The sequence below is a fragment of the Pleurodeles waltl genome, chromosome 6, assembly GCF_031143425.1.
Source record: "Pleurodeles waltl isolate 20211129_DDA chromosome 6, aPleWal1.hap1.20221129, whole genome shotgun sequence".
Taxonomy (NCBI): Eukaryota; Metazoa; Chordata; class Amphibia; order Caudata; family Salamandridae; genus Pleurodeles; species Pleurodeles waltl.
Window position 1 is genome coordinate 652,718,416 of NC_090445.1, and position 22,723 is coordinate 652,741,138.

The 22,723-nt window shown below is 43.0% G+C and overlaps 1 protein-coding gene across 5 annotated transcripts in view; it reads right to left on the minus strand.

Annotated features, from left to right (window-relative positions):
• The window catches only part of PPFIA4 (PTPRF interacting protein alpha 4), a 3,105,259-nt gene that overhangs the window by 1,436,257 nt on the left and 1,646,279 nt on the right, over nt 1-22,723 (minus strand). For all 5 annotated transcript variants that reach the window (XM_069239004.1, XM_069239005.1, XM_069239003.1 and 2 more), the window contains one exon: nt 2,275-2,515. In XM_069239004.1, coding sequence (XP_069095105.1) covers nt 2,275-2,515 — 241 coding nt within the window. The remainder of the gene's footprint in view (nt 1-2,274; nt 2,516-22,723) is intronic.

Genomic DNA, 22,723 nt, shown 5'->3' on the forward strand with positions numbered 1-22,723 from the left:
CAGCGGTGGGCACAGGATAATTTGGATTGTGTGTGACTTACCCTGACTAGAGTGAGGGTTCTTTCTTGGACAGGGGGTAACCCAACTGCCAACTAAAGATCCCATTTCTAACAGTTAGGGTTACATTTGATTCCCTGCCATACTTCAGTAGGATCCCTACCAGGGCTGGACTGGGAACCAAAAGCAGCCCTTGCAAAAATGTTTAAACCAGCCGTGTTCCCTTCTCTCTCTTTTCTCTCTCTCTCTTCTCTCTCTCTGTCTTTCCTCTCACCTGAAGTCTCTCATGCCTGCTGTAAATACATTGGGAAGCTTAAGAGATTGACAGTGGTGCCTGTAACTGCCCCCTGCTCTAAAAAACAGCCTGATCATAAAACAAACACAACCAGATAATGATTAATGAGGAAGAAGAAACTACATTGTTAGGACAAAGAACATTGACTACATTTCTGTTTTCCAACAATCAGCTCTGAGAACGGTTTGGGGCAGTTGCTACTTTTTGCTCAGTCTTTCCCTCTCTGATGCTGAGCAGGTTAAGATTTTTGTCTTGTGGTATCAACAAGAGGTGGGGGGGATGGTGGGGTTAGTTATGGCCTGTCAGAGGAGATCCAAAAGAAGAGTAAAAAAGTGAGGGGTGCCAAGCCATCTATCTACCTGCTAAACTATGGGAGATATCCCTTCCAATGCAGAGTGGACCCGGAAAGAGCAAAGGAACCCTGTAATTCACACTGCTGTCTGGGGCTGTCACCACCATCCACCCTAGACACGACTTGGATTCAGGAAAAAAAATGGTTTGATTTGTGGCCAAAGCCACATATAACAGACACTGCATATACAACATTGAAACACTTGTATAGCCCACACACATGCATCTTCCATGTTGTGCAAGTACCACAACGGATCTTTCTATTGTTTTGCAACTTTCAGTGAAGATACATAAGGGGGTCCACTGCAGGCAAATCAGTCACCATGAAAATATACAGTATGAACCAAACTTGTCATGAGCACACCTAAACAACATGAAGCCTGACTGGGCCTTGTTAGGAAAGTTCAGCCTTTGGCAACTGTGGCCAAGAGTAAGGCCCATATTTATACTTTTTGAGTGCCGCATTTGCATCATGTTTTGACGCAAAAGCGGCACTAACTTACAGAATACAGTTATATTTTGTAAGTTTGCGCCACTTGTGTGTCAGAAAATGACGCAAATGCAGCACTTAAAAAGTATAAATATGGGCCTAAGTATATGGTTATACTTTCTACACCTGTGAAGACTCAAGTGACAGTACGTATGATTCACATGCTTGACCTAAAATCCCCCGGACAGTATATCAATCATTTGTAGGTTGTCTACAACTTTAGAGAAGGGCACTGACTCCTTGCAGATCAGTCCTAACCTCATCCTCTAAATGGCCAACATGTTCAAAGCCACTGAATGACATTCTTGGTGCATAAAACAACAGGCAACCCAGCACTTAGATACAGTTTATGCGCTGGGGAGGCATGTTCACGCTTAAGTCCGGTCTTGCTGTAGCTAGAGACTCAAGCTACACCTCAATGAGGTGGGGACTTGAGGAAAAAGATTGGCTCGCTTGTGATTGAGTGAAGAGGGTGCCCTAGCAGTTCAAGTTAGTGTGTTTTTAGGATTGGGAAACATCCTTTACATCGCAGTCTCAACAAAGACCTGCCTTTACAATGCAGTCACTACCCTGACTGGGACGTTACCACGTGTTCCTTTAACCCGCAAGTCATTACAATGACTTGCTTTTGTGGGCGTGTTGTTGGACTGGTGTTGGATTTTTAAGTCCAGCACCTTCCCTACTGTTGCGTAGACTGGGGTTGGAATAGTAATTTATACTATTCCTAAATCCAGCACCCCCTATGGCAAGTTGTTCTAATGACTTGCGTGGTAAAGTAATGCATGGTAAATGGTAGTCGGGGTAGTGACTGCATTGTAAAGGCATGCAGAGTAAATGCATAAGGGGTTCTGCCATACAACCTTTTTGGATTAGGTCAGCCTAAGTTGCATGTGGTTGGGTTTGTGGTGCAAAGGGAAAGACCATCTTAAGTCTGAAGGACACTGCAACCCATGAATTTCCATTCTGTATTGTTCTTTGGCAATAATTAATGGAGCTTAAAAGATTGCCTGGACCAGATATCACTCAATCTTGGGTCCTAAATGCATTACACAGAGGTATTAACTTTGTGATCCAAAGCCACTCTTCCTTATATTAATTAAAACAAATTTTTTTCTTCACATCCTTGAAAATTAAAATTTACCAGTGTCATGATGCCCATTCGATCCAGGTCATGCGTGGATCCACGTGAATAATGCTTGGGCGTCGACTGACCGCTGACCGAAGGAGAAGGACTTGCTAAGGACAGAGCAGTTAAGGACGTGGGGATTGAGGTTCTTTTACGATGCTGGGTGAGGTTGAGGCCGTCCATGCTGCCGCTGCTTACTCGGTTTTCAATCTGCTCTGCCCGGAGCTCCGTGGACTCTTTCTCCTCCTGAATCATCCTGCAACATGAAACATCACTTGAGTCAAGAGAGACACACATCACACCGCTCAAAATACCATAGACAGCTTCTCCAAATTCCGATGCTTCTGGATCCCAAACATAATCACTTTTCAGGGACTTGGTCAAGTGCAGATACCAGAGCCTGAAGTGTCATTTTCTAATTACAGAAACACACCAGCAAAATTCACTTCATAAAAGCACGCCTATATTTTTAGGCAAGGGTAGGTGTCTGAGAATCCATCAAACAGGCTGACTACATATTTTTTCCTAGTTTTACACTGAAAAAAACATCAAAGGACACACCTTGCTTCACTCCCATGTTAGTCAATCCCTTCACAAGAAGGAAGCCAGAGTATAAGTACCCTAACCCAGGTATCACTACACACTCTGGAAAGCACAAATGTGTCTCCCTGGTACCCATTTTTACCAGACCCACCCAGGGAACGTAATAGGATCCACAAATGTGTAATGGAGAGAGATTGCCCATAATCAAGGTCTACAGAAGCCATTATTGCAATGACCTCTTGATTGACCAGTCTGTTATTGTAGCATGTTGGCAGCCCATTGGAAAGGACAGGTCATTGCAACTATCCTCAAAGAAAGGGCACCACAACAATGTGACTGAATCCTAAGCAGGCATGAGAATAATGCACCTGTGCTTTGGGAGTGGCACAGAATCCAGAGAAGAACACCTGCAGCATTGCCAGTACCCCCACATTTAAAGTCTTACTCTTCGCCGGACAAACATCCTGAAACACGTGTCTAAATATACAAAGCATTGGCTGAACTGACAATGGTGAAAATTAAACACTTTCAACTGAAGTGAGTATTTTGAGGCACTGCATTTACCACAATGGATTTGGGCAAATTGTGTGGTGTACTGCCAAAGAGTGTGCTGCCTCCCCTCTTGTTTTAATCAGAATAATGCAATTGAATTGCTTAACTAAAGACCATGGAGCACGCACGTTTACCCACAAAACTCTGTCGCCCAGCAGAGCTATTAGTGCAATCACCATCAGGTTTTGTACAGTCTTGGCAGGCTGACAGAAAGAATAGCAATAGAAATTGCCAACTCTTTTTGATAGAATAGTACTTCTTTTGCATTCGACTTCCCAACAGAGTCCAAACTGGCTATCAGCCAGAAAGATCCTGGACTCTCCATTGTTGGATTGGTTTTGGAGAGGTCCAACTCCAGGATTCAGGTACTGTTATAGAGATAACTGCTTTAAATGAGAGAATCATAATTGTGTCCCACCAAGGGGATGCAGCTTAATAGCCCTCAAATATAATATAGTGGAACCCATATTGTCACAGATGGGACCAGACTGAAGACCAAGGGCTTAATTTCGATGTTGGCGGGCAGGTTACTCCGTCACAATGGTGACGGCTATCCCGCCTGCCAAAATCTGTATCCCATTATTTTCTATGGGATTTAGATTTCGGCAGACGGGACATCCGTCATCAATATCTAACTCAGGCCCCATATTTACCAGCATGCGATAATTCTAATATGTGCAGTGGGCCCCACAAAACCCTGAACAGGGTGTCACTGCACATACTGCACTAATGGTAGCTAGAAGTCTCTCATCCTGCTCTTCTTTTTCCCCTCATTTCTGTACTTTCACCCCTTCTTCTCCCCATTTCTTCATTGGTCTTTCTCCCTTCTGCCTCTCACTTGTTCTTAGTACTATCTCCCCCCTCACTTTTTCTCTTCTCACTCGCCTTAAACCATTTCCTCTGTTTCTCTTTCCTCTTTACCTCAATTTCCCTGAATCCTTTCTCATTTGTCTACGTCCTACCGTACTCTCCCCCAAACTCTTCTTATTCCACCTGTTCTCTCTACGCCCTTTCTCTCACATATGTATCTTGTACCCACTTTTCCATCTCCTTCTTCCTGTTTTTTTTCTTTACATTTTTATTTTGGGCCTCTTGTTATTTCCTGTCTCATTTGCTAATCCGCATCTCCTCCTTTCCGGTCACTATTTCCTCTTCTGTCCTTCACTCTTTCTTGATGTTTCATTTCATCTCTCTTCCCCCATTTCCTTTTCCTCTCCTTTGAAATTCCTCTCCCTGTCAGTCCCTGCCTATGTGTAAACTGTGCCAAGGCCCAGTCAGGCTGTAAATCTTTCAGCGAATGCGACTGTAAATGGGCCTCGAGCACCTCTGGGCCCTGATGCCACAGCACCACTGACAGCAGCGACTCTAACTCGAACTCGGAGTCTGTCTAAATCATTGTGTGCGCTGTTGTCAAAGTCTATGGAGAAAAAACACGACATAGACCGTTCTGCACCTGAGCAGCGCTAAAAGTGGGATTGTGATATGGCTCTTGTTTTTATATACCGCCAATGATTCTGCGCATGAAAGACAGTCACTGCCCAATGTGATCAAATAAACCTGACATAAACGAATAGACTGTCTCACGTAGATGTCAAATAGGAAATTCACAAATTTACCACCTAAATCCGTATCCGTCGGAGATAGCAATCCAGCCTTCATAAAATGTATTTAAGGTTACCTGGCCTTCAAACAAACTAATGCAACTGTCTTGAAAATTTTCAGCAGGGTTGCCTGATGTTCATTCACGCAGCTACTTGCTCATAAGGGTAGTCGGGGCACAAATAAATAGAATCCCTTTCCTGATTCAGTGAAACAATGGTGGATGAATTTTGCTCTCTCAAATGAGCATGTGTGTTTCACATGAGGGTGTACTCAAGGGACTCCGAAGGCAACAGAGCACGTTCGAACTGACTATTGGAAACTATGTAACATGGAAAAAAGCAAGGAAACTCGACGTCCACACATGATACTATTAGGGTGGGCACCTCCCCGTTGGGTCATTACTGACACTATTTGGAGTCCTGGACATTTACCTGAGAGGCTAATGCATTCTGGGTGTTGAAGTTTTGTTTTGCTTCCATTTAGCAATGACTTGCCTGTGAAACGTTCAGGACCAGAGACAGTGTCCAGAACAACCTGGAGCCAGGTGCTACCCCTACATCTCCCTCTCATCCCTTACCATTCATTTACAATAAAACTGAATCCGTCAGGTTGGTAAAGTGAGCATGCCTTCCCCACACAACTTCTCAAAAGGTAAGATTAACCCCGATGGAGAAAAAGTCCTCTTGACCATCACTGAAGCTCATGAGCTCTTCAAGGGGCAGCACAAGATGATGAAGTGTAGTGTGAGAAGAAAAACAACTTAAAACACAGAAGAGGAACTCTACCCTGAATACATCAGATGCCCAGGAGATTGTTAGAATAAAGAAACGACAAACATCACCTGAAAACTCGAGACCATACAAGTTTCCCTCTATTGAGCTCAGCCGCACTCTTTGGTGTTGGTCAGTGGGAGATGCCCAAAGAAGGACCCTAAGACAGGAAGAAAGATGCCACGTGCCTCTGAAGTAGATGGGATAGGACACAGGGTAGAGAAGCTCTATTGCGAGGTACCAGGTACTCCCGGGCAGGATTCCATCGCATCATGTAATCAGATGGTTGGGTTTGTCTGAACCTTGAGTTGATTCTGCTAGCCATGGAAGCAGCTTTCAACACCAGCATTCTTCCAGCTCGAACTGCAATATATTGATTTTGCAGTCTATGCCCGCAAGATATTCTGTTTTGAGTTAACAAAGTACATTCTAGCGGTGGCAAATGCTTCTTTCACCTTTCAAATTGTGGCATAAGCACTGAAGTAGGTGTGCTATGGGCAGTTGAAGCACCTTAAAAAGTCTAACAAGCTGAAGTTCAGAAGGCGAGTGATCAATGGAGATTCTTTTAAATTTAGTGTTTATCTTGTCACATTCACTGAGCAATTCAAAGAGAGGCCAAAGTTCAGATGATGTCTTGTGGTAAACTGATGCCTATTCGAAAACTGGTGTCTATTTTTATTTCTCAGACTGCCAAGCCAGAGGATTTTATAAAACTGGCCTAGGTGACAATATTGCTGGGGCACAGTAAGTAAAAAGAAAGGCTGTAGGATGTCAGTTTTTTTCTAACATACATTTAAATACTTGTAAATTAACTATACACATATTTTGAATATATATCAGCAATTTGGAAAGTATAAGTGAAGCAAACTTTCTTGTAATCTAAAGCGTGATGGAAACAATGATTTTAATAGGATCAAAACAAATCATGAAATTACACTTGATGCTGCACAAATGATGCATATTAGAGGAAACCCAATTTCCACTCAATATCATTTGCATGCTATCTAGATTTACCAGTAAAACTGCATGTCTATGCAAATTAAGTGGTTATTTCAAAGGAAAATATGGTGTCTGTAAATGACAGTGCGCTACCTCACCAGTGCTTCAAAATGCACCACTGTCTACATACCAGAGCCTTACCACTCTCCTGATGAATGAGTGTGGCACATTCGTTTTTTTGCATGACCCTTGGAGTTTTCACAATCTATATGACTTTAGTGATATAACATTAATGGCAGCATCCCTACCACTGAGTCATTGCTATATAATACCCTTGGCCCATGATTCCCATAGCATTAAAGGAGATGCTGGTGCCCTGTGGCACTTGCTTCATCACTCTGTAAATGTATCTGGCATAGCTGTCCTTCCTGCCACTCTTGTACTTCTTCCCATCCCTCTTGGGCAACTTCAACAGTGCTTTTTTAGATCCCTCCTAGGGAGCTGTGCAGACTTAGCTGGTTCTGGTATGATCGACACTGAGCACTTGCTGCTAGATCAAGGGCCCCTGAGCATTGTTCGACAGCATTTGCTATGCTTTTTCAAATATTTCTGTACAATAGGAACCTGAATTTGTCATGTTCCTCTCAATATATACACATACGCTGATAAAAAAAAAAATATGTTTGAACTCAATAGTCATTTTAGGGCTGATTTCACAAGATTCATGAAATGGAATGATGAGCGAAATTTCCAGTGTGACGTGGCCATGGTATTATTGGCCATGAAAAACACAAATAATGTGATGTTATTACAATGCTAAGTGTGATTTATTGTCGTGCCACAGTGCGAAAGCACAGCAAGTGGTGTCTTATACGACTTTTGTACTTAAGTAACATGCTCAGGTACACTTTTTTTCATATAGATGACTAATGTGTATACTTTTTGAGATGATTGACTGTATGTTTGCAGGCCGGTCAGCAGAGCTGACCAGTGTGGGGCCCGTGAATAATGCATCCCGAGGGCGGGACCGGCAAGATGTGGGAGGCCACAACCCCCATGAAAACTGAGCACAGAGATTGGCCGGGTCGGCAGTATTTAAAGCCGCCAGTCAGGTACCTGGACAGTGAAGGTCTGCAAGGTCAAATGGGGAGTGCAGGATGGCACACCCAACAAGAACCCACCTTGCATCATCCACCCGGATGGAGTATCGACTAAGAGGGACACCTGAGGGAGCCAGTCATCAAGCAGATGGGGGATTACCGAGGACGAATGTTAACCGCTGGATGATCTACCTCTCTGCAGTTGGTGAGAAGGAGACCCACTTTGTCGCAAGACGTGGAGCTGCCTTGATGAGCAAACCAACTGCTGCTCTCACAGGGTTTGAATGCAGCACGTGATAGGCCCCAACTCTCACAACAGTGCTCGAAGTTCAGGACAGCCCAGTCTCAGAGACCGGTTACATTAGAGGCGTAGTACTCAATTCCTCATGGTGAAGGAGCAGCCAAGTGGAAAACCAGCTTCAGAAGGAGGAGGTGGAGTTGCTTACTGCCACTATCACCCAACGGGACAGGAGCAGTGGTCATGCCATGCAAGGCAGGAGTAGCCTTGAGGGAGCGTGGGGGCAGAAGCAGCTGCGGTATTACCAGAAGGCCTGATTTCAGGTTGATGGATCAATTCTGGGGGAGAAATGTGTGCAGATTAGATTTCTCTAAGCCCACGAAGAGGGAACTACTGCAGACCAAGAAGGACCCCGAAGGACAATCTTTCTGTAGGGAGGGCTATTTAATTATTAAAAGGCAGTAAAGAGGAAGTCTGTCCAGGATACGCCTAGACTATCTAAAGGCTCACAATGGGGACATTAAGATTTTATAGCTGAAATATAATTTGATAGGATGCCCAAGCACCACAGAGAGAGAAACATGCCACTGCCTCTAGTACCAGGCCTGTTCCAATTCCAAGAAGTGAAAACATCTATGGGACCTCTATGTACATTAGATATGAGCTACAGAAGAATTAATGGGCTTTGAACAAAAATAGAAGGGACAATGACCCTTGACATAGCAACAAACCTGCAATGAGAACAAGTGATCAGTGATGGTAAGGAGCGTGCGAAGGCTGTGCAGCATCTCACCGGGCTGACAAGGGTTGACCAGTTTTTATTATTAGTGGAGGTGTCTAATCATGGGAGGCTCAAACTCACTTTCTTGATATTGACATAATCCACATACCGCTCTGTGCAGGGCTGGGAAATGCTAAAAAGCTCCAGAGCCAGTTTGGAGTGAGGAGCTTGATGGGGAGGAGCTGTGGTTTGGAGGTAGGCGGGGGAGGGGACAGGCACATCTCTGATCCCTTTATGAGTCTGCTATATACAATGTAGAGATCCATAGCAGAAACTCTCTATCACTTCCAAAGGATCTTTTAAACACACAGCTCAACACTGAAAGAACAAAATACTGCTCTATTTGCACCATTACATCAGGACAAAGGCAGAGAGGCTGAAAGACTTAAGTATTTTCCAACAGGGCCAGCAGGTAGCAGGAATTGCTCAATGACCACCCCTGCCCCTCAACACCTGCATCTGCAGCCAGTATGGCAGTGCCCAGGAGAAGGCGATGGCCTCTTACGGCTTGCAAGAAAACAGAGGTACTCGGGCAAAAGGAAGGTTCACGTAGGCGCCTGGAGCCAGCATAGTGGTGTCTTCAGGGCGCAGCACAGCCAAGGCTCGGGTATTTGGCCCTGAAGATACGGGCCCTCGCCTGGGGTTGGCTGGCTTCTCAGGGCTCGCACCTCCCAGAGGAACCGCGCAGGCACCTGTGCCCCCATGGCATTTAGTGGCAGCACATAGTGGAGGGATCAGGCAGATGAGGTGAGAAACATTGTGGCTGTCAAACATATGTCATGCGGTAATGAAGGTTTGGGTTTCGCACCGACTTTCATGAGATGTGAGTGCCGAAGATGGGGGGGGGGGGCTGATGTGTTGTTAGACTGACTGTATTATACATGGTTTCTGTTAGAAATGGGTTTTTTGGTTGTCAGTCAGGTTGCCCTCTGTCCAAGCAAGAACCCTCACTCTAGTCAGGGTAAGTCACACACAATCCAAAATCAGCCTGTGCCCACCCTCTGGTAGCTTGGCACGAGCAGTCAGGCTTAACTTAGAAGGCAATGTGTAAAGCATTTGTGCAATAAATCATACAATACCATAATATAGCACCACAAAAATACACCACACAGTGTTTAGAAAAATATATAATATTTATCTGGGTATTTTCAGGTCAAAACGATTAAAGATGCAATATGAATTTGTAAAGATATCACTGAAAAGTGATATAAAGTGTCTTAAGTCTTTAAAAAGCAAACAAAGTCTCTTTCAAGCACAAAGTACCTGGTTTCCGGTGGAAAATCTCCGCAAAGGGCCGCAGAAGAAGAGATACGTGGAAAAATGGTGTGTGCATCGATTTCTCCCCAGCACACTTGCGTCGTTATTTTTCACGCGGGGAAGTCGTGCGTTGTTTTCCGGTGCGCGGACAGTCTCTTTCTGTGGATCGCGGGGATTACCAGATGTCCCGGGTCTGTGCGTGGATTCTCCTGCTTGTTTTCCGGCTGCGCGTCGTTCCGCGGGGCTGTGCGTCGAAATTTCACTCTCACGGCAGGCGTCGCGTCGATTTCTCCTTGGAAGTCGGTCGGCTTGTCCTTGCGAGGCCATGCGTCAAAGTTTTGGTCGTCCCGAAGGCGTTGCGGCGATCAGCGTCGGTGTGCGGCATTTTTCTCGCCGCGGAACAAGCTGTGCGGCGAAAATTTCGGCACACGAAGCGTCCAAGTGAAAGAGAGAAGTCTTTTTGGTCCTGAGACTTCAGGGAACAGGAGGCAAGCTCTATCCAAGCCCTTGGAGAGCACTTTTACAGCCAGACAAGAGTTCAGCAAGGCAGCAGGCCAACAGCAAGGCAGCAGTACTTTGTAGAAAAGCAGACAGGTGAGTCCTTTGAGCAGCCAGGCAGTTCAGCAAGGCAGCAGGCAGACAGCAAGGCAGCAGTCCTTTGTAGAAAAGCAGACAGGTGAGTCCTTTGAGCAGCCAGTCAGTTCTTCTTGGCAGGATGTAGTTTCTGGTTCAGGTTTCTTCTCCAGCAAGTGTCTGATGAGGTAGGGCAGAGGCCCTGTTTTATACTAAGTTGTGCCTTTGAAGTGGGGGTGACTTCAAAGAGTGTATAAGAAATGCACCAAGCCCCCGTTCAGTTCAATCCTGTCTGCCAGAGTCCCAGTAAGGGGTGTGGCAGTCCTTTGTGTGAGGGCAGGCCCTCCACCCTCCCAGCCCAGGAAGACCCATTCAAAATGCAGATGTATGCAAGTGAGGCTGAGTACCCTGTGTTTGGGGTGTGTCTGAGTGAATGCACAAGGAGCTGTCAACTAAACCTAGCCAGACGTGGACTGAAGGACACAACAAGATTTTAGTGCAAAGAAATGCTCACTTTCTAAAAGTGGCATTTCTAGAATAGTAATATTAAATCCGACTTCACCAGTCAGCAGGACTTTATATTACCATTCTGGCCATACTAAATATGACCTTCCTGCTCCTTTCAGATCAGCAGCTGCCTCTTCAACAGTGTATGAGGGCAACCCCAATATTAGCCTACGAAGGGAGCAGGCCTCACAGTAGTGTAAAAACGAATTTAGGAGTTTTACACTACCAGGACATATAACTACACAGGTACATGTCCTGCCTTTTACCCACACAGCACCCTGCTCTAGGGGTTACCTAGGGCACACATTAGGGATGACTTATATGTAGAAAAAGGGGAGTTCTAGGCTTGGCAAGTACTTTTAAATGCCAAGTCGAAGTGGCAGTGAAACTGCACACACAGGCCTTGCAATGGCAGGCCTGAGACAAGGTTAAGGGGCCACTGAAGTGGGTGGCACAACCAGTGCTGCAGGCCCACTAGCTGCATTTAATCTACAGGCCCTAGGCACATATAGTGCACTCTACTAGGGACATATAAGCAAATTAAATAGCCAATCATGGATAAACCAATCAATAGTACAATTTACACAGAGAGCATATGCACTTTAGCACTGGTTAGCAGTGGTAAAGTGCCCAGAGGTCAAAAGCCAACAACCACAGGTCAGAAAAAATAGGAGGAAGGAGGCAAAAAGTTTGTGGATGACCCCGTCAAAAAGCGAGGTCCAACAGTTTCCTTTTGGACATTGTCTGCGCCTGTTTTCAACTGACGCTATCTGTTGATGCAAAGCTGTGTGTCTGCCCGTTTACACCTACTTCACATGTATTTTAGCAGGTTAATCACTCATGCACTGCTGTTTAGCAATATACTTGCATCAATTTACAGTGTAAAAGTTATTTTGTTTGAAAAAGTTGATTATGGCTCTTGTTTGTGTCCCAAGTCTTCATTCAAGTCAAGGAACAATGTAGGTTCCCAGAAGAGAGAAAATTCCAGGACTTTCAGATTAGTCAATGGGCATTAAATCTACCGGTGAGGCCAGGGGGAATCCCATTTGAGAAATGCTTGCAAGAACGTACTGCCTTTGTCTACATTGATACCCATGCCTGTACAATTTTCAACATTGCATTAAGTCAACAAAGCTGGAATTTCAAACAACCAAGGAAAATAAGTAGGGGATGCAGTTGGATGACGAGCAATGGAGGTAAATATGCCCAACATACCCAGGACCGTACAGCTTTAGACAAGACACTGTATAGATAGCAGGCATTACAAGTCACAGTGCCTCCATGCAATAGATGGAACACCATCAACCCTCTGCTGGAAAGAATGTGATGACAAGTTATAAATCACTCACATTCTGTGGACTTTCTTGAGGCTAGCACTATACACTTTGAAAACACTTTTAAACATTTCCATGAACTAAGATTAAAAATCTAATCTAAAACATTAGTGACCGGTATAGGCATAAAAATAATAAGTTCAGAGTCCTCCAAATATTAACAGCTGACCAGAAGTCAAACACTGCCTTGACTCATCCCAAACCTCATCTTGCTACTATGATCTTCCAAGCAACACTTTCTAGACTCTTCCCTCTTCCATCCCTCCATTATCCTGTTTAATCCAATTAACAGACTGGCAGGCCCACCACTCAAATTAAGTCATATTTCCCTCTACTAATCTGCCACTGATCCTTTTTGGGTTCTGGTGCATCGCCAGGGAGTGTAAGTGCTATATATAAATACAATCACAAATACAATATTATGGCAGCAGGGCTGTTCATTTTCATGCTCCCCAGACAGAGAAAGCAGCTGCTCGGTCAATCGTTTGAAGGTAAGGTGCTGTAGTGAAATTTCAGATTAAGAGTACATCTGATTTCTGACTTGATGTTATCCAAATAAAATTTGCAGCTTGTCTGTTCTTTATGTTTCAGTTAGAGATAGATAGATAGATAGATAGATAGATAGATAGATAGATAGATAGATAGATAGATAGATAGATAGATAGATAGATAGATTTACTTAAAGGTTATAATATCTATTTGTCATACTGTCAAACATTATGGTCAGAGATAGCTGGCAATAGCTCAGATGGTTTACAACAAACTAATTCCTAAGAGTATTTCACAATAAAGAAGTTCCCTAGTTGTTAATATGACCTAGTATTATCCAGTTATGCGGAGGTCCATGTGTCACCTGTTTATCAATTGCTTAACATGTGTCATAAAGTACTATTTCAGGCTTTAGAAAATATTTTTTCCGATAGATCCAAGAAGAGATTTCTCAAATTCACTTCACGCCAACAATATTTGGTATGTCCATATAGCCAGAGGTCCTGGGAGCCACAATGAACACAAAGAACATAATGATTCTGGGATGCCATCTGATTGCCATTATGACTAGCAAAAAGATGCACTTCTGTCTTATCAGTGATACCTCGAGTACATTTTCGAAGAATCACTGATGAGACAGAAGTGCATATTTTTACAGGTAATAATAGCAATCAGATGAATCCCAGAATCCTTATGTTCATAAAGATTAATTCAAGGCAATCCTGGTGGCAATGATTTAACGCTATTCAAAGCTCTCTAAGATCATTGATTAAAAACGTACATCATGCAACAGTTTTGCCACAAAGAAGCTTAAACATGGCTAGAATTTACAATGATAATTCTATATATTTATGAGGGTACAGAAAAGTCAGATCCTTGACGCTTGCCTTCTGTTTAGTTGCAGAGCACAGCAGGTAAATAGCCAGTAACGGTGATTTTTAATAATTTAATGAATCCTTAGATGCTCTTCATTGACTCTTCCCTTGTTTAGGGCAGACAGTGGAGAAGGCGAGATGGAGAACAACTTGGCTGAAAAATGAATCAGGACATTATGGGGTCCAAGCTGTAAATGTGCTGTTGACGGACGTTAACAAGCTCACATTCTGGCTCTTATGATTTCAATAATTAAAAAATAATAATGATGCTAATGATGATGAATATGTTGATAATTATGTAATCTTACTCGTATTCCTGTTCCTCTTACCACACATATTTAGCTCTCCGCCATTCTTCTCGAATATTGTTTTATTGTCACATTGTCGTGAAGGCCAAGATTCCCTGCACTTACTTCTTCTATTCACAGAACATCTTTCAAGGAGTTTAATCTCATAGGTGAGTTTGGCTGTGTTTGTGCTGATTTATTTTATAGTGTAAGATATCACAACATGAGCAAACTAACGACTGCTTTCAGAAGGCATCATTAGAATCTTTTTGGCGCACAAACTGACCTGCGTCTCGCGGTTATATTTTCGGTGCCGTCCACTGTAATTACGGTATATTTCATTCTCAGGGTGCAACAGAAAGTCTCATTACCAGACGATCAACCAGCAATTAAACATCCATAGGGACCCAAATAGCCTGAATTGATATCACAAAAACACGGCATTAGCAAACCTATTACATTTGCTAATTGGAAAAGCCACTGGAAGGAATTAAACTACGTGGAGGGAAGATTTTGCAATTACTCATTCATTGCTGGCGGTTGCGCGCTAGCAGGAAGAGGGGTGCAGCACGGCTGACCTCACTTCCCTGAAGATGTGTTTTATCACCAAAGTAGGAAAGCCAACAGACGGGCCTATGAAGCATCAACCACTGGAAGACATTACGTCCAATTAGGATTCCCTAATGCGTGCTAACTGCAGTTTTTTTCTACGTTCTGCTCTTGAAAACAATGTGATAACCATCAGCTCTATTGTTACTAAATCATGGACTAATGTTTTTTCTTCCTCCATTTTCACATTCTCTTTGTCGCAAACTAAGTGACACCAGGAAACTGTAATTTACAACCAAATGTGTATTGGCCAGTTCCTGTTTGCCACTGTCTTGGGTAAAAGCCGTAAACATATTTCCAATAATCCTCTTTAGACAATAAGAGTCTAAATAAGCAAAGCCATGAAACAAATCAACCAGGGCCATACAAAACCCACAAAGACTAAGCATGGAAAACGAGACTGAATGAGACCTAGATTAATTAAACACACGATTAATGAAAGCGATGGAAGCACTTGCAAACACTCTAAAAAAAGTGAGTACAGGCGGTGAATACTTGTCAGTAAACATTACCACACAGAGGCCAACGCACCTAGCCCCACGTATGGTCATTCGGGGAAGAAAGTTTACAACTAGTGATGGACCTTAAACACAAACATAAACTTCAAAGGAACTACAGAGGCAGGTTGTGCACACTAAGTACAAGAGGACCATAGAACCACCACAGCAGACATACACCAAGGTGGTAGTTATGTATTCGTCCTTCTCAGCCAATCAGATAAATATTATCATAGTAAATGAGGGTAAGAAGGATCACACTCATTCTTGACCTGAAAGTCGGCACCCTTGCAAAAACTTTCCTCGAAATGAGAGACAAAAACGAAAGCCAGTGTGCTGCTCAACATTAACTCCCCCAAGAGGAAACTGAGTGTGCATCAAATGCCTTTACAGCACGGCTGCCCCCATGCAAAACTGTTCTTCTTCTGTAAGAGATCACTTCAAGCTTGGAGGAACAGCAAAAGTATAACAAGGCACATCCTCTATTATTCTCACCTCATTCTCATGAAAAGCATTGTTTGTACCAGTCAATCCAAGAGGATCATAAACAGTACAATTGAATAGCAATGTTGACATGTAAGACACCTGCTAACTGATCGATCCTTATACATCACAGCAAATCTGATCTCTATCTACTGTGCACAAGCTAATCACTTCCAGCACACACAGTCCCTACCAGAAGTCTACCATCATCAGCCCACACAAAACACTCGCCCCAATCCTCAGATACAGTTCATAAAGGTCCATCATGGATGAAGGCACTCTTACCAATGATTTCTAATGCATCTAAGTAATAGACCTAAAAAGAAAACTTTATGACAAATGTAATCTTCTTAACGAGGAGCAAAGACCATGCACAGTTTCTTATGCACCCAGCTAGGAACATCCACCCATATCACCAATGAACACACCACCCTGATGTTTAGTCTTTGAACATCCCTCACAAGACAATAGCCGAACAGCATCCTGCTATACAGCAAGATATCACAGTCACATAAGGTGAACCCAGCAAGGATTTAAACTAGCAAAAAATTCAGTGTACAGTGTGTGGCTGCACCCACACGAACAACAAGCATTAATGGGTCTCGTGTTTGCTGAAGTTAGAACTATTAGAGTTGTAAATTCCTAACTGGACTTTTCTTGCCACACAAACTGAAAACAAAAAGTAAAAAACAGTTGACATATGGGAGCCGATTCAAAGTGCCGCCGTGAGTACAAAGGAAAGAGACAAAAAGGAAAAAGAAGTTTGCTCGCAGTCAAAGTTGTCGGCAAAAGTGCAATTATCCATGTAATAGGGTCAATGGCCATGGTGGAAACAAAACCACCCTAAGGAGGGACAAATGCAAAGCAGTTACCAACAAAAACAAAGTATTTTTGGAAGGCAAGCCCATGAACAAGTGACAGTGATGGGAGTGAGATGGGCGTGGTTAAAAGCCCAGATACATGCCAACATTTTGGAAAAGCAGCACTTGTGCGCTGCTCTGCTCGAACTAAAATGACCAGACTAAAGATGATGAATACTGATCACAGCACAAAAGGTAGAACCTCATGTGAAGACGCCTTATCATTCTAGCAAAAAAAAAACAGAGAACCCTTCTGAAAGGTGTTGCACCTTAATATCCAAAGTTAAATAAAGACTGCATAATATTGACTACTAACATATTGTCATGTAAATGTGATCAATAATAAAGGACAAACTATCCATATTCTAAGGCACAAATTGGACCACTCCCAAGCTTTCTAAAGGGACATATTCATTTAATGTGTCTGCTGTTCCGACACTGTATCTTACAAAGTTTAATTTCTTTCTGCTTACATTTACTGTAAGTACGATTGCAGTTGCTGTAAGTATGATTGCAGCACACCTAAACACCCAGTCTGAGGAAGGCAGACACCCATATGTGACAATAGGTTGGACCTATGGCTAAGAGAGTAAAGAAGGCCGTGAAAAACAAGGCTTGTTGTTGATTAGGCATATAATGGATGGTTGTTGATTAGGCATATAATGGCAAGGGTTGCTGTAGTTTGATTGTAGGTGGATACTGTTGGGTGAATTTGGATGGATTAAGGTAGGCACACTGGTGTATAAAACTGTGTCTGCTTGTGTAGATCTAGATTGTGGATTCGAGGTTGCTCCAATGAACCTCATTGTTGAGTCACATTGGCCTCATGTTTCTTCTCCTGTGGCCCCTTCTAGCTTCCAGGGTCGCAACAACTTCCCGCACACGGGTGATGGCCCAATCCATGCAGCACAGTTAATTGGCACACTGCGGCCCCTTCTGATATACGTGATTGCCAAACTTCCACAACACAGCACACAGGCAATGGCCCTATTGATGCAGCACTGTTGTTGTTACATGATGGCCCTTCCTGGCATACAGGGTCACCAAACTTCACAACAAGGCACACAGGCAGTGGCCCGATTGATGCAACACTGCTCCTCACTCTTCCCTCAGAAGCCCCACATGTCTCGGCCCCCTTCTGGAATATGCTTCCTCCAGCATGCTCTTCTCCCTCACAGACACACCTGGTGCTCCAGACTTCAGGGCAGATGGTCTCGGATTCCCTGGGCGATGTCCCTTCACCCAGTAGGGAGACTGGCAGCCTGTGCCCTTAGTCCTGGTTACAAGCAGAAGTCATGCTTCCCCTCATTGTGCAGCCCGGCTGGCTGCTTGGCAGATGACAAAGTTGGGGGTCTCAAACTCCCCTACTTATAGTTCTTTTCCAGACACCAAATGTGATTTAGGGTCTCGACCTTTGAAGTTTTATGTTGGGGCTCTGCTTCCCTCCTCTTTATTCATCCTCCTGAACAATGTTTGACACAGCAGGCAGGGCTCCTAAACTGATTAACCCACAACAAGATTCATGGGAGTGACCAGAGTTCACATCTGGATGTCAGCCAAAGTGATATGTGCATCAAAGGTTAATCCTGGGCCCTGAGCCCTACCCTTTATGATTCCCTTATCAGCCCCATTTCCTTCTTCCTGAGATGTGTTCTGGCCCTATCCTTGTGATGGGTCACTGAATCAAAGAGCCCTTTCCAATGCACAGGAAGAGCCTGTTCCCACCACATCCAGTGCTTCTTCCACCCAGCTTATAGTAATGCAGCAATATACAATTCTGTCTAGGTGGCTTCCTCTACTCTTCATGTTTTCATCAGCCAGGCCTGGGCTTCTCAAAATGGAACCCAAGGTCCTCCATGTAATGTACCAGTTGAGGCACTTCTGCACTCAGTATACATTCACAATACATTCACTGTCCAATGGGCACATAATACCATACTACACCCTAGGTGTAGTGTATCCCTTTCAAGCATACATACACTCAGCAGATGTTTTCTTCATGCATGCATTTCCACATAATACTAAAAAGATAAAACAACCCACATCCAATTCAGGTTCCAATACTGAAATCCTTATAATGATTCTCTAGACCTCAAGCTTAAACTTCTTAAACTTTATACATACAAAAACAATAATAAACAGGATAGTTTTTATTAATACACATGCAAGTTATTATTCAACATCATTATGTATCTTATTTCCTAATTAGAAGGACCTAAATTTGTACTGCCTAATGCAATCACTCAAACCAACATACTCTCATCATGCTCACTGATTAAAAAGCTGTAAAAATACAGATGGCCTAATAGGTGTTACTCACATGATCCTCCACTAATAAAGGAGAACAATGACATCAATTGCTAAATATGTTGCACAGAAATAATTTTCCAAATTCGACTGTTGACATTCATTGAAAGTCTTATTGCATTGCTATGAGTCAATCGTAATATATTGATTCCATCTTTAAATGAATCGTCCTCTAATGTATGTTGCAGGATCCAGAGAGAGAAACATCAGGCAGTTTTATCCGGCCAAGAATTGTGCCAATGTGTGTTTCAGTGTCATGTGACCAGCCAGTCACATACCTTCTTCAGGGCACGTGAATATCCACTCTCGTTAGTTAAAATATGCACACGGGGAAGTGTGGTCCTGTCTATGACAAATCTATAAATCTATAAATCATAAGAAGCAAGGATAACTAATTTCTCGATCAAAGTCCTGTCTTGATGACTGCATCTTCAAACCATGCTAGTTCTTCTCTGTGCTCCATAGCACTGATTTCAACCACATGCACCCCAATCATGTATACAATAGCAAATCAATGTAGTTACTGTGGCGATAGTTATAGTCCATCAACAGCCACAAGCCACCACAGTGAATTGTGGTCCTATTTCTTCGTACTGGCTGGATCGCCACTCATTTACTTCAAAGTGTTCACCAAAAAATCAAACAGACAGTAATAAGTGAAACAAAATTACAGAACCATACTCATAAGTGCTCTCCCAATGAACGTGATCCTGGTATTTCATGCTTCAAAAGCTGATGTTAAGTAGAAAGAGAGGAAATCTGAGGAAAGGAAAGGGTAAGGAGAAGGTGAAAGGGAAGTTTGGGAGGGAAAAAGGGAAAAGGGAATTGGATGGAAGAAGGCTAAGAAGGAAAAGCTCACCTACTGCTCCCTTGGAGTAAATATCTCATTAATAGTAGCAAACCACAGTTCCTGCCACAAATCGTGGTTTCTGATTAAAGCAAGATAAAGATCTAGAAACAGAAAAGGAATGATCTCAATACTTGATTCCACAGTCCTCGCCTTCCTCAAAGACTGGCTTGTCGCTCTATACTATACTCCATGATGAATTCACTCTCTCTAGTGCCTTCTCACCAGATCGCAAAAGGTCAACTAAACAAGATGTCTAATATAAATGAGTTAACATAGTGTCTAAATGCAATGATCTCTTGATTCCCCTGAAAGCAAGTGTTAGATCAGGTAGAGCTATAATGCAAGATGCTGTCCCACTCTTGAATACCTTATGCCCCAGGCCACGCTAGATCAGATAGATTGATAACCAGTGATGATAAAGTACCCCGGTCGCTAAGGCTCAAATAGAGGTACTGTCTATAATATTAAAGAAATATAATAATTGAATAAACAAAACGTCTAAATGAGGAGGCGTCAAATTTCACCAGAATTAAAAAATATGTATAAGCAGGGGAATTTAAATGTGCCATCTCATCAAGATAACTGGCGTCTGTTGTCATACCCAAATAAGTTCGTAAATAATCCCCATAATACATTCGTGCTTAAGAGGAAGCCTCATAATGGTCCCATGGTGAAGGACTCCTCTTACTGGTGGCGTCCGGCTCACAAGCCTGAAACCAACCGGCCCGTCTCCCCGTTTCTGAGCACTCTGACTGCACCAACCGCCAAACCGGCGTGATTCCACCGAATTGAATTTAAAAAAAGAAATAGAAAAGGGGTCTCCACAGTTTCTCCCAAGAAGATATTAGAATGGGTGAAAACATGGCAGCCATATTTGAAGGTATAACGTTAAAGTGAACTTCCATCTAAGTACTATATATACCATAATAGTTAACTGAACTATAGAGTAGATGACGATATTCGATCTGAACCCCGAACGCTCTATCCTCTTTCTATTGTGAAGGATGTTCAATTATAATACTAAAGGACCCCTAAACGTATTATTATGAAGAATTTCAGGTTCGGGGGTAACTAGCTCCTAAGTATTTCTAGTGGGCGATGTGCTGTCTTCCTAATATCTACAAGTACAAGGACTGAAGCGGTGCCTGGTATAATAACAACAATGTCTAAGGCTAGAAGGGAGCCCAATAAGAAAGGAAATGAAGAGAGGACTAAGCACTCCATTAAACATGCCTCTGAGGCAGAGTGGTAAGGCGGCCTTGTTAAAGTGCCAGAGATGGAAAGCATAACTCTTTTTCAAAGGCAAAAGGAAGAATATCGGGAATATATGAAAATCAAAATGGGCACTAAGCTAGAGTGGTGAAAATGCTCTAGAGGTACCTATCATTTTTGGAATGGAAGGAAACTGGAAGCTTCAAATGAACTTGTCCAGGTTTCACTCAAGTGAATGTCTCATTAAAGCTAGACTGTATTTCCAAAGACTCTGCTTACGATTTAAATTGCATTCTCCCAAGGAATTCTATCATTAAGGCCTTTCTCTACAGTATCCAGGTAGAAAATCCAAAAGACTTCCTGCTTTCTTCTGTAGGTGTCTATATTCGCCAAATGTGACAAACCTATCTTTTCCGGGATAATCCACCTCAGATCACTTTCTTTATGTTTGTAATCACTACAGTGGGATACCAACGGAGCTTGGAATCTTAAATTCATAATAGCGGATCTATGTTCACTGAATCTTGTCCTGAACTTTCTCCCAGTTTCTCCTACATACCCTTAATCACAGGGACAAATAATATAGTGTATTACATTGCTGCTTTGACAATTGGTCATTGGTTTGAGCCAAACTTATTTTTCATTGTAGGCGAGAATGTCAGATACAATCGCTTGTGGACATGCATGGTAATCTCCACAATGGTGGTTCCCTAAAATGGGGTTGGTTCCAACTACACTTTACTGAATGTATGTATTCTCTTGTGGTAACCTGGCCTAGACCAGTTTATCTCTGTTCCGTGCTACAGTCCCAGTGTACTGTACAAGAGTGTGTCACCATAAACAGACACTGCCAGTGCACTCACATTTACCAACGGGCACACAGTACCATACTACACCCTAGGTGTAGTGTATCTGATCGCAAGCATACATACACTCAGCACATGTTTTCATCATCCATGCATTTCCACATAAACCTGGTGTAGGTCAGGGGTGAGTTAAACACTCAGAAGCAGAACTTTTAAAAAACTTTTAAAAAGGTGAGTGAGCCTGTAGGTCTCCCTCCTGAGACACAGGGTAAAAGGGATCTGTTCACTTCTACTGATCAATACACAGTATGCTGCAAAGATCATGTTCATATTGTTTAACTGCGGGGAAAGGCACAAGTCTTCCAGCACATTGAGGGTAGCACTTTGGGCGCCACCCCTCCACCCAACAAGACGGAAATCCATGAGGCAAGCCTATGTCTTGGCACACATGCATGACCCGTGCCAGTGCCCACTACTTAGGGCTGCCAGAATATTATTTGAGTATTGTCCAGAAATTTCAGAAGTTGACAGCGATTCAATATAACATACCCAATCACTTCCATTATGAGAAACATCAAGTAACTGCAAGTGGGAAGCGGGAAAAGATTCAAGGACTTTTGCCTCACACATACAAACTATTAAATATAGACACCCAATGAATAAAAAAAAGAAAATCACACCAAAATCCTAAAGCATCCCACAGTCCAGAATGGTTGTTTCAGAAGATAAATCAGTTGGTGGTGCAGGCTCCTAGAACTGTGAACCCACTCATTCTCTCAACCAGATTATTCCCACCCAACAAGGATATAATATCAATTCCTTGAAATGACATGTTCAACTATAATCATTGAGAGCTAAGTCCAAATGGCAGACTGGCTCCAACAAATGGCTTAATTTGTGACAACGTCTAGGCATTTAGAGTGGGCACAGTACAAAATAACATATTGTTGTTAATGAAAAATGGAATATGGGAATTCATGTCATAGCACTGTG